The following is an 11,713-nucleotide window of genomic DNA, read 5'->3' as shown; positions in this document are numbered from 1 at the left end:
GGCTACTTAGCCTATATGCACAAGCCAGCTTTAACAAAATAAGTCTAATATGGGCTTCGAAGCCTGATAATGGTGATTATTATGTGCAAATGTAATATGCATTAACGGCTATTAGTGTGATCAAAAAAGCTACATTAACTGTCAGTGCAAGATTATATTTCCCGTCTGAACAGGCCTATTTGAAGAAGAAGAAGAAAATAGAGAAAAAAAATCTGGTTTCTGTTTTAATAAACTGTTATTTTAGGTTTAGTTCCACATGAACTCCCTTTTTATATTAGCCTACAAAGGCGTCCAAAAGTTTGCCCAACGTGTTGAGCACTTCTCTAACTGCTGCATGTTGTTGATCTTTACACATACGCGACAACAATGTGTGTGTGTGTGTGTTTGAAGTGTTAGTATGATTACAAAGTTAAGGATAAACAGCAGGTTTTTCGGGCTTCAGTATATGACTAAGATGCCAAACTCGACAAACTTGAATTTTTGAATGAAACTCGAACACCCGGAAATAGTCTTCACGTGTTAGTGAAAAACACTGGGTTGTAGGCTACCAGTAAGAAGAATTATTTTCTGAGAAAGGTACGTTTATTTCATTAAAGGTAAGATTATTCATCGTATGTAGCCTATAGTTTGTCACACTTGGACGATCTTGTTAAGTGCTTGCGATTTATCATACATGTTTTGTAGCATGTTGTGTTATTTAAGGCTCTTCTCTATTTTCCGTTGTATAGCCTATTGCATTTTTGTGATTTGGTAATGCGAAAAAAGTAACAATAGCGATGTGCAAACATACTGTGCAGAGCTGAGAGACAAATTATTATTATAAGCGACATATATTAGAGACCTGTCTGCATCTCTCCCCTTGTGTTGAGTTGTAGGATTTTGATTACAAAACAACCCCTTCTATTAAATATGTGAGGTAGCTAACAGCGAACGAATCTGGAGATAACTGTAGAAACAGAAAAGCGGGTAATCTAAATGAAACGAAATGGGCGAGGCTTCGCGGCCCGGAAGTTGTTTGACATTTGTGAGGTGCGTAATGTCTAAATAATAATTCGCCTATTTTAAATGTCCACTACGTATTTCACATCGAAGTGTCGCAGTGCTGTTATTCAATCATTGTCCAGACAGACAACAACCACTTGACGTCAACGGGTTTATTACTTTGTTCCTGTTACTTTTCTCAGTGCTGGTCAGCATGACTAATCACAATCGTTTGTGATTGCTGGGTAATGATTTGTAAACAGCTGCTATTGCAGGTTTACATTTGTGTCAGGTAGTAGGGAAATAACACATTTGTATGATTTCAGTTTTAAGCAGAAAAAAAAAATACAAATGTGGCTAAATGGAGGGTTTGGTTTTTAAAGCCCCTTACATATCATCCCATGGAGAAACCCACTGAGCACACGTACAGATCCAAGACGTTTCTTGCGCTTTATCTAGAAAGTTTCACATTCTAAATATTGTGTACACACACATTTTTGACATCCTCTGTAACCCCATTTCCAGCACAGGTGTTCTCACTATGGAGAGCCAGAAACAGGTGCTGGAGAAGCTGCGGGGTGCTTTCCGCTCTGGTGTGACCCGTCCCATCCAGTTCCGTTTGACTCAACTGAAGGCCATGATGTCACTTTTTGAAGACAATGAAACACAGATATTGGAGGCAATGCATAAAGACCTTGCTAAGGTATAAACATTCACTGGTTCACATGCAATTACTTTAAATTCGACACACAAATGATGCTTTAATCTTGTCTGTCCTGCAGCCCAAGTTTGAGGCAGTGCTGTCAGAGATTGACATAGTGGTGAATGACATTTGCTGCGCCATCAGCAACCTGCAAACCTGGATGCAGGACTCTTATGTGGACACAAACTTGGTAAGATAATAATACAATTTCGCGTACACTGATATTTGAGCTATAACACTTACTAAATGTGACCCTGTATCACAAAACCAGTCACATGTCGCACAGGTATATTTGTGGCAATAGCCAATAATAAATTGTATGGGTCAAAATTATCGATTTTTCTTTTATGCCAAAAATCATTAGGTTATTAAGTAAAGATCATGTTCCATGAATATATTTAGTAAATTTCCTCCCGTAAATATATAAAACATTTATTTTTGTGAGTGAATGCTGCACAATCGCGAACATAAATATAAAAATTTAAAGGCGATTTTCTCAATGTTTCGATTTTTTTGCACCCTCAGATTCTAGATTTTCAATAGTTGTATCTCGGCCAAATATTGCCCTATCCTAACAAACCATACATCAATGGAAAGTTTATTTATTCAGCTTTCAGACGATGTATAAATCTCAATTTAAAAAAATTGACCCATGTGACTGGTTTTGAGTTCCAGGGTCACAAATATTAAAAAGCTCCAACAAATATTGTTTAATGGAAACCTTCCAAAAGTTTAGTCAATACAGATGTGAGGATGATCTCCCTGAAAATACTTTAATTTGTTGCCTCTCCCTATTTCATTTGTGTTTCAGGCAACAAAGCTGGATTACTGTTTTGTCCGCAGGGAGCCATTAGGTGTCGTTTTGATTATTGGAGCATGGAACTATCCTCTTCAGCTAATTGTGTCACCTTTGATTGGTGCCATCGCTGCAGGTACCATCTATATCTTTTTCTGTTATATGGCCATGGTCACGATAGTCTAGTGGTGTAATTTTATAGTATGCATTGGAGTTGGGTTCAAATCGTATTATACTATAAATTGTACAATGAACCAAGCAAAATTGCAACTGATCTCGACTGCCAGTCATCGCCCTGCAATTTAATGTATGGAAAACTACCGAATTTACTTTTTGATAACACCGTATGAGATGTTTGGGTAAACCCAACCCCAAATAAAAAGAACAATTATTATTTCTTCTAAATTTTACTCAAGTTTTCACTGTAATAACTACTGCAGTGTCTTCAGACCCAATTATATCTGCCAATTTTGAATTATGAACCAAAGCGAGAACATACATTATAATCACCTTTACTGTCGTTATCGATTCAGTCCTGCATCGATTTAGTCTTCTACATCTGTAGCATATATAAAACAAACAAAGGTACTATACGGTTATCCGGACCACACATGAGGGTTAGGGTTAAGTGTGTGTGTGAGTGTGTGTGAGTGTGTGTGTGTGAGTGAGTGTGTGTGTGTGTGTGTGTGTGTGTGTGTGTGTGTGTGTGTGTGTGTGTGTGTGTGTGTGTGTGTGTGTGTGTGTGTGTGTGTGTATTTTATTTACGTGTGGTCATGTGTGGTCCGGATAACCGTATAGTACCCAAACGAATTTTAGCCAAACGAAAGTTATTTGATTAAAGATTACAAGGGCTCATGAATAAAAAAAAAATAATGATGTGCATAGATTAATCATTTGTAATAAACACGGCAATATTTCATAAAAAAATAAGAAATGCCCATTTTGATTTCATGGTGACTTCCATTGAAAAAATCACAAACAACGCCTTATATCACATCTGCAATATGTTTAATAGCAATATCTTTTTTATTAGGTAACTGTGCGATTCTGAAGCCATCAGAAATAAGTCAAGCAACCGAAAAACTTATTGCTGAACTCATTCCTAAGTACCTGTCCCAGGTAATCTTTGGGAAACACCCATATGATCTAACTTCACACTTCTTGGTCTCATGGTGCTACTGTGTTCATGATAAGGTCTGTAATGTGTGCCGTGTTTGTTTTGTCTTGTAGGAGTGTTATGCAGTCATTTGTGGTGGAGCAGAAGAGACCAAGACATTGCTGGAGAATAGATTTGATCATATCTTCTACACAGGTTTGAGTTTTCATTGTTATCAAAGACAGATTCAAGAAAAGCTGTCACCTTTCCATATTTGCTTCAACATCTCATGTCTTTTCTCCTCCAGGCTCGCAGTCAGTGGCTCGTTGCATCCTGCAGGCCGCAGTGGTTCACCTCACCCCAGTTACTCTGGAGCTGGGTGGCAAGTGCCCTTGTTTAATATATGGCCGGCTAGACATGAAAGCTGCTGCTAAGAGGCTGGTGTGGGCCAAGTTTTTCAATGCTGGACAGAGCTGTGTGGCTCCAGACTATGTTTTATGCACCGCTGAGACGAGAGAAATGCTGTTACCTTTTATAAAAGAGGCTCTGGAGAGCTTTTACGGATCTGAGCCCCAGCAAAGCCCAGACATGGGACGTATTGTGACAGACAGGCACTGGAACCGACTGGTTGAGCTGCTAAAAAAGTCTGAGGGAAAGGTAGTGATTGGAGGAGAGAGTGTCAAAGAGACCAAGTACTTTGGTAAGTACAGTATATAGACACAAAGTGTGGGGTCAGTGAGATTTATTTTTAAGAAACTAATACTTTTTGCAATTGATCAAAAGGGGCAAAGGCATTTATTATTACATACGATTTCGATTAAAAAAAAAAAAATTCAATCATTCAAAGAATATAAAAAAATATATATACCACCGTTTCCACAAAATATTAAGCAGCACAATGGATTTTGATGATAATATCAGAAATTATCATAAGTACCAACTCACTTATTCCATTACAGGAATAAATAAATTACATTTATATATATATATATATATATATATATATATATATATATATATATATATATATATATATATATATATATACACATATACATACATACATATTGAATTTGGTTCAATTTAGACACAACAGCAAAATTGATTAGGGTTGTATTACTAAATTACATATACATATATATACATATATATACGTGTGTGTGTGTGTGTGTATTAATCACGATTAATCGCATCTAACATTAAAATTTTTGTTTATATAATATATGTGCGCATATATATTAAATAAATACACGCGTGTGTGTGACGCGCACACACACACACACACATATATATATATTATATATATATATATATTTATTTATTTATTTATTTAATATATATATATATGCACACATATATATAAACAAAAACTTATGTTAGATGTGATTAATTGTAATAAACATAAATATATATTTAATATATTAGTGATAAATATATATTTTATTGTAAAATCAATATTATTTTCAAGATTACTGTTTTTACTGTATTTTTGATCAAATAAATGCAGCCTGGGTAAGACTTCTGTATAATACTTTTTTTAAATCCATTTGAAGTTCAGTGTATTGTATCATACTTATATACTACTCTTACTACCTCTGCAGTATGTAGTGTGCATTTTTTCCTAAAATGTGCAGTATACATTCACATAAAAAGGCAACTAAGCTATTAATACATTCTGAATTCTCTCTCTTTTACTTTTCCTTGGACTATCTCAGCCCCTACTGTGGTCGTGGATGTAAAGGAGTCGGATGCTTTAATGCAGGAGGAGATTTTTGGCCCCATTCTCCCCATTCTGACCATCAAGTCGCTCGATGAAGGAATCAATTTCATGAACGAGAGGGAAAAGCCCCTGGCACTTTATGCCTTCTCTGATGAGTCTCAAGTAAGGAAGGAAAGAACAAAAGTCATTAACTAGATTAACACAGTAATGTGTGAAGTGAGCTATGAATTGATGCATATCTCTATTTTTGTTAAGGTTGTTAATACAGTTCTGGAGAGGACCAGCAGTGGAGGCTTCTGTTCCAATGATGGAATAGCTCACATGACCCTTCCTGGTTTACCCTTTGGCGGAGTGGGTAAGTCGGAATGCATTTCTTTAATTTAATTACAACTGCAGTGCATTTCTTCAGGTGATTGAAGGCAAAATCTGACTTTTTGTTTGTGTTCGGCCCAGGTGCCAGTGGGATGGGCAACTACCACGGTCGCTGGAGCTTTGAGACATTCAGTCACAAGCGTGGCTGCATGATGAGGGGCTGGGGGCTGGAGCGCGTCAATGTGCTGCGCTACCCCCCCTATACTGAAAGCAATCTCAGCTGGCTGCGCTGGGCCACCACTGCCAAGAAGAAGGGCTGGGCATCATGCTCTGTTATGTGAGGGCTGTTATGTGTCTGATGCTGACAGATTGCAGCCAGGGAGCCAAAAACATATGCCTTGGCTTTCACCAATGTTTGGTTACAGTGAGTCTGGTCACCGTGCATTTGGCCTGTGTCACAAACCTTTGTATTTCGGTTTTTAATTGTGATGTTATTCAAAACACCACCAGAGGTCAGCATTGAGATAAGTTGCTTCTTCGGGATGCTTCTGTGGTGAGAAAGAGGCCATTTACTTGATAATAATTAGTTTATTTTAACTACCATTGTTCTAATACACTACTTTTATGTGTTTATTCACATCTGTGGATAAAAAAATAACCCAGTCTAGGGAAATTTAATGAAATGGATCATCCATATTTGTAATTAAATACTGTAGGGACATGGATAGCATTATGTTTGGATACTTAATGAGGTAATTTAGTATCATATACTGCTACATATTTTGCTATACAGTTTAGGGTTTTCTATTGGGGAATATATAGAAGCATTTATAGTTTATGAGTTGTATACTTGATGTGTCATTTTCATCTGAATGGTTGAGTACAAAAATAAAGTCTGTCAAACATGTTTACCCTCAGGAAACATGATGGGGATTTATATGTGTGTGATTGCATTTGTTCATGTTTCTTGGTTTTGTTTTACTTTTGGGAATTTGGTTTATGTTGCAACCATTAATTCATTAGAAAATTACATCACACACGTTTCAGTGACATTTGACATAGAGTATGTTGAAAAGTTTGGGGTCTGTGATTAATTTTTTTATGTTTTTCAATTTAAGTCTCTTATTTTTTACCAAGGTTGTAATTCATTTGATAAAAAATACAGTAAAAATGTGAAATATTTTAAGTAGTTATAATATTTCACATTTTTACTGTATTTTTTATCAAATGAATTACAACCTTGGTAAAAAATAAGAGACTTAAATTGAAAAACATAAAAAAATTAAAACTGACAAAGCTGAATTTTCAGCATCATTACTCCAGTCTTCAGTGTCACATGATCCTTCAGAAATCATTCTGATATGCTGATTTGCTGCTTAACAAACATTTCTCATTATTATCAATGTTAATATGTGTACTTTCTGTAGAAACCGTGATTTTTTTTTTTTTAGATTCTTTGATGAATAGTAAGTTCAAAAGAACAGAATTTATTTGAAATTGAAATAGTAATGTAAAAGTCTTTACTGTCACTTTAAAAAATGTAATGCATACTTATTTTAATTTCTTAAAAAAAAAAAAAAAAAAAAAATATATATATATATATATATATATATATATATATATACCAAGCCCAAGTTTTGAATGAGAGTGTCCCTCTTAATATTCAGCTATATTATTGATCTGACTGCACTGACGCTGTTGTATGAGAACTGAATTGAGTTGGACGATGACAACACTGTTTTCTTCAGAACTGATTTATAGATTAAATAAACTAAATAATTCATGATCTTCACAACAAACTGAATCAACACTGAACTGACTTCTGCTGAAGAATGACACTACTTTCTTTAGAGCTTCTTTACAGCAGAAATGAACTGTTTGCATCCATGAATAATTCTCCTGTAATCACTATAAAGCAGCTTTAAAACTATATCTGAATTGTGTAAAGTGCTATATAAATAAAGGTGACTTGACTTGACTGTGGTAAACTATTCTGATTTCATGAGCCGTTTGTACTCTTTCAAGTTTAGTAATATTACAAAGTTTAAAAAAAGACAGGAAAACCATCCTAATTTACCCAAAATTTTATTTGAATAAAATTTACAAACACTCTTGCTTCAAATAATTTTGATAGGGATTATATTAAACTGAGGGGCACATTTACAATCCAAAGTATTTTATTGTGTGACATGGTAATACTCTGGCTAAATAATATACAGACATCAAGCCATGTACTGTAATCTTGTGTTCCCATTTAGTTTGTTTGCATCAAACCTCATTTTTGCAGAATACAAAACAGACTGAGTGTCATCACACTTGTATCTGTAATGTCCAGATTCCAGTACTGTGTCTCAGGACTAGACTTAGTGAGACATAATAAAATGAAAGATACAAAAGGCAGGTCGCAGGGTTCAGATATGATGTGTGAGCTGGTGACTGTCCCCTCAAACATCTGCCAGAAGAAACGCTGAACCAGCGATGCAGTAGTTGACTCGCTCCTGCTGGGAGTCTATTTCAGGGTTCAGGTTTGTATGAGGAGGGAGGGTTGCTGCCGGACTGGCCCGGCTCAGAGGCTTGAGGCTGAGGGGAGGTGGAGGCGCTTGCAGGGCTAGTGGGTTCTTTTTGAACAAGTTCTGGCTCGTCTTGCCCAGCCTGTGGTGGATGAACCAGGACCTTGTCGATAATCCCGAAATCCTGTGCTTCCATCGGGCTCATGTACCGGTCTCTCTCCATCACGCCCTCTAAGCAGAGACAACAAAACGTGACGATGTCAGGAAGTGACACAATAACCCAAATAAAAAAAAGCTATTATTATAATATTAATGAAAGGTGTGTAACAGCAACATTACCTATAATCTCCAATTTCTGCCCTGTGTGTTTGGAATAGATGTAGTTGATCTGTCTTTTCAGTTTGAGAATCTCCTCTGCCTGGATGGCAATATCGGTTGCTTGCCCCTGAAATGATAAATAATGGCGTTAAAGTTTTCGGCATAGTTATGAAAGCAGCCCCCTCTTTTTTTTTCTTTTAATCCACTATTATTACCCTTGTCCCTCCAGAGGGTTGGTGCACCATGATTCGGGCATTGGGCAGGGAATGCCTCATGCCTGCGGTTCCTGCGGCCAGAAGAAGACTGCCCATACTGGCAGCCTGGCCCACACACCAGGTAGAGATGGGATTTAAGATGTACTGCATGGTGTCATAGATCGCAAGTCCAGCCGTAACCACACCACCTGCAAGACGGAGACAAAACATGATGCCTCAAACACACACAAAAAAAAATTATTCACTTTTGTCATATTACTTATTCTGACTATTTCAGAATTGTTTTTCGTGTGCTCATTATGACACTGTAAAGATGTCACACTGAAGTGAATGAATGGAAATTGAGATACACATTTTCAAGTGTTGTCTGCATACAGCACATGGTAGTGCATACATAAAAATGTAATTTCTGATCCACAATTTGCCATCTCATTTACAGTACTATATTGTTGTGACTGTGAATTCCCAAAAAGGAATCAAGCAATCTCATCAGAAAATGTTTAACTGGACAGATTTAGACCATGCTAATTAATAAACCTGATAATCAGAGTACGAAGCTGCTTAATTTTTTTTTCTGTCAATGCACGTATGTGTCTCTCACCAGGACTGTTGATGTACATGTGAATAGGCTTATTGTTGCTCTCTGACTGAAGGAAGAGCAGTTGAGCGATAACCAGAGAAGCTACAGTGTCATCGATCTAGATGAAGAAAAGGACAGAAAAACAGGTAGAAAACAACTGGAACAGGCTTTTTGGAAATCATTTTAGATTACTGTGTGTTGTTCCTTTCATTTGAACGTACTGGGCCCATAACACATATGATCCTCTCTCTAAGCAGCCTTGAGTAGATGTCATAGGCTCGCTCTCCTCGTCCCTGAAACAGACGAAAGACTAGCTGTCAAGTTCCTGCAACACTGAAAAGCTGCATCTTTAATAAGATAACCGTTCAATTTACAGATAGTGGCTCTAAAGGTAACGTCATGATACTATATGATCAGCAAGTAATTAACGTGCTTCTAATGTGCTCTTACCGTCTGCTCCACAACTATAGGTATAAGTGGACTTCTCCATGGCGCACTCAGATGAATGGACCGGTTGACTTTGAGTGCAGAAACACCACAATGTAAGACCCTCTGAAAAGACAACAGTTATTGTGGTGATGAGCAGTGGACGAAAAGAGTGTCAACATCATGTATCCAAGGTCGAGCTTGACATATCTGGGACGCTCAGCCGAGCACAAATCAACTTAATGCTGACATTACGCGTCAATTAAAAAACGCAAATTTTGTGAAACCGAGCGAAACATTTGAGTCATAAACTTACAGACACCAAGTAGTTTTACATAAAGCAATCCTGCTGGCAAAATAATATTTGTACAATAGCGTGTTTATCATAAATGTCATTGCTACTGTAGTAAGGTAAGAGTTGTTTCACATACTGAGACACATTTTTTAAAATGAATTCTTAATTTACAGAAGGCGGTTTAATACTCACACGTAACAGCATGTTTTTATTGAGCAACCCTCACGCGACCCCTATTGACCCGGATGTGATATATTCAGCAGCTTCATAGTGAAGCCAGAGACTCTCATTGAGGAGAGATATGGTGAAGTCGAGAAAGTGTTACTATAACGTCTGCTGATGCCTTGTCTATCTTTGTTTTACTCAAAGATTTAATGGGTGGACATGGAAAATTGTATCAGAAGTAAAACAGATAGCGAATATAATACATTTATTAGGCTATATGACAAGCTTTCCCCACACAAACACAGTATATAGAATAAAATATGCAGAATAATTAAAAATTAGCCACATTTATTGGTGAATATAAGGCATAATAAAGAGTTTGAAGGAGGCATGAAACTTTTTCCTGATTAATTAGGTTTTAATGTTTTTTTTTTTTGTTTTTTGTTTTTTTTTTTTTGTGGAATTTTATATCATGTTGTATATGTTATGTTTTAATCTTGTTAGTTTGTCTCTGCTACCATGACTAAGTTACATCTTCTCCGTTGCTTCCATTCAAACTGAACAGGAAATATGTTTAGCTGACTTTGGAGGCTCCTCTTGGAAAAGGGCTCTGGTGAAGCGGATCCACATGGTGAAACTAGATGCCAACGCAAGATGGCGCAATTCACTGTAGAGAGACTTTATTCATAATCTTTCTTTTTGTGTAAATTGTCTTATTAGCATCAATATTAATAATGCATTTACCAACTTAACCCACGTTTTCATTCGTTTGTCTTAGCCAGTGAAACCTAAAATTACAAGTGCAGACAGCTAACGTCCCCACGAGAGAAAGAAAAAGTGTAATATAAACATAAAAATAAATGAAATGTAGAAAAAGTGGGTTGTGGGTAGAAAATAGGAAATATGATGAGCTCATAAAACAACACAAGCCAACGGGGTATATTCGGGTTAATTATTTAACCTGTATCTTGATAGTTTGTTACATCTGTCCTCATGCGCAGGCGCAGCGTCGGTTTCGAAGATAGAGGCGCAGTTGAGTCAGTTGTTGTCATTCCCAAAGTCAAGTCAGGCTCGTCTTGACATTTGTTGCAAACTTTCCCCGATCTGTCAGGAGACATGTCGAACAACAGCGCAAGCGGTGTGATGAGCCTGCAGAAAACCGTCAAGCAGCTGCGATTCGAAGCCGGAATCCGCAGAATTAAGGTGAGTGAGAATAAAAAAAAATAAAAAGCCCAAAAGATTGGGAATCTTTGCTAACAGGGTGTGACTTGACAGACCTGTCGATCCTGTCCGAACATCCTGCTACTTTGTGTATTTATTGTTTTGTTTTTAAAAAATTCTTGATCCTTGTGAGAGCTTTTACAACATCTAACGTTAATACACATGAAGCGTAATACCACAAAATATTTGATAATACATATTTTAGTTGTTTGCCAGCTTCTACCGTAATGGCTGGATCTGCAATTACCTTCGGTTTCTTATTAGCTTTTAATCGGATGCAATCAAACGTTGTCACCTAACAGTAATATTTTTAAACGTTTGTAAAGTGTATAATAATCACAGTTCAACTTAAAAGGCTCCAACCTATTTCTCGTG

At 36.8% G+C, this 11,713-nt stretch overlaps 2 protein-coding genes across 6 annotated transcripts; one reads left to right on the top strand and one right to left on the bottom strand.

The window, feature by feature from the left end:
* Nucleotides 1–286: 286 nt before the first annotated feature.
* On the top strand, nucleotides 287–7,174 carry aldh3b1 (aldehyde dehydrogenase 3 family, member B1). 5 transcript variants are annotated; one of them, XM_081362836.1, is made up of 10 exons: nucleotides 287–576; nucleotides 1,507–1,684; nucleotides 1,764–1,874; nucleotides 2,496–2,616; nucleotides 3,514–3,599; nucleotides 3,711–3,792; nucleotides 3,884–4,276; nucleotides 5,292–5,458; nucleotides 5,552–5,651; nucleotides 5,750–7,174. In XM_081362836.1, the coding sequence occupies exons 2-10, from the start codon at nucleotides 1,523–1,525 to the stop codon at nucleotides 5,947–5,949; spliced, it is 1,422 nt and encodes a 473-aa protein (XP_081218962.1). In that variant the 5' UTR covers nucleotides 287–576; nucleotides 1,507–1,522; the 3' UTR covers nucleotides 5,950–7,174. The 5 variants fall into 5 exon arrangements, with proteins under 5 accessions (XP_081218962.1, XP_081218965.1, XP_081218964.1 ...); XM_081362839.1 differs by having other exon boundaries at nucleotides 401–576; nucleotides 1,512–1,684; XM_081362838.1 differs by having other exon boundaries at nucleotides 511–596.
* A 484-nt stretch (nucleotides 7,175–7,658) lies between these two features.
* clpp (caseinolytic mitochondrial matrix peptidase proteolytic subunit) lies at nucleotides 7,659–10,287 on the bottom strand. Its single transcript, XM_081381626.1, has 7 exons — nucleotides 10,145–10,287; nucleotides 9,682–9,783; nucleotides 9,453–9,524; nucleotides 9,253–9,349; nucleotides 8,652–8,839; nucleotides 8,458–8,563; nucleotides 7,659–8,349 (listed from the first exon to the last, which is right to left on the bottom strand). The coding sequence occupies exons 1-7, from the start codon at nucleotides 10,154–10,156 to the stop codon at nucleotides 8,123–8,125; spliced, it is 804 nt and encodes a 267-aa protein (XP_081237752.1). The 5' UTR covers nucleotides 10,157–10,287; the 3' UTR covers nucleotides 7,659–8,122.
* Between the last annotated feature and the right edge of the window lie 1,426 nt (nucleotides 10,288–11,713).

This window comes from Scardinius erythrophthalmus, assembly GCF_964197995.2.
Source record: "Scardinius erythrophthalmus genome assembly, chromosome: 1".
Lineage (NCBI taxonomy): Eukaryota > Metazoa > Chordata > Actinopteri > Cypriniformes > Leuciscidae > Scardinius > Scardinius erythrophthalmus.
The sequence above is the reverse complement of the archived record's forward strand: the minus strand, read 5'-3'. Positions and strand labels throughout refer to the sequence as shown.

What these genes read in the sequence shown, in the direction of transcription:
- aldh3b1 (XM_081362835.1), top strand. Translation starts at nt 986, where the DNA reads ATGGGCGAGGCTTCGCGGCCCGGAAGTTGTTTGACATTTGTGAG. An exon ending in TGATCATATCTTCTACACAG is followed by an intron (nt 3,793 to 3,883) that starts GTTTGAGTTTTC and finishes TTTCTCCTCCAG; the next exon opens with GCTCGCAGTCAGTGGCTCGT. An exon ending in CCTTCTCTGATGAGTCTCAA is followed by an intron (nt 5,459 to 5,551) that starts GTAAGGAAGGAA and finishes ATTTTTGTTAAG; the next exon opens with GTTGTTAATACAGTTCTGGA.
- clpp (XM_081381626.1), bottom strand. An exon ending in CTATAGTTGTGGAGCAGACG is followed by an intron (nt 9,525 to 9,681) that starts GTAAGAGCACAT and finishes CGTCTGTTTCAG; the next exon opens with GGACGAGGAGAGCGAGCCTA. An exon ending in GCAGAAATTGGAGATTATAG is followed by an intron (nt 8,350 to 8,457) that starts GTAATGTTGCTG and finishes GTCTCTGCTTAG; the next exon opens with AGGGCGTGATGGAGAGAGAC.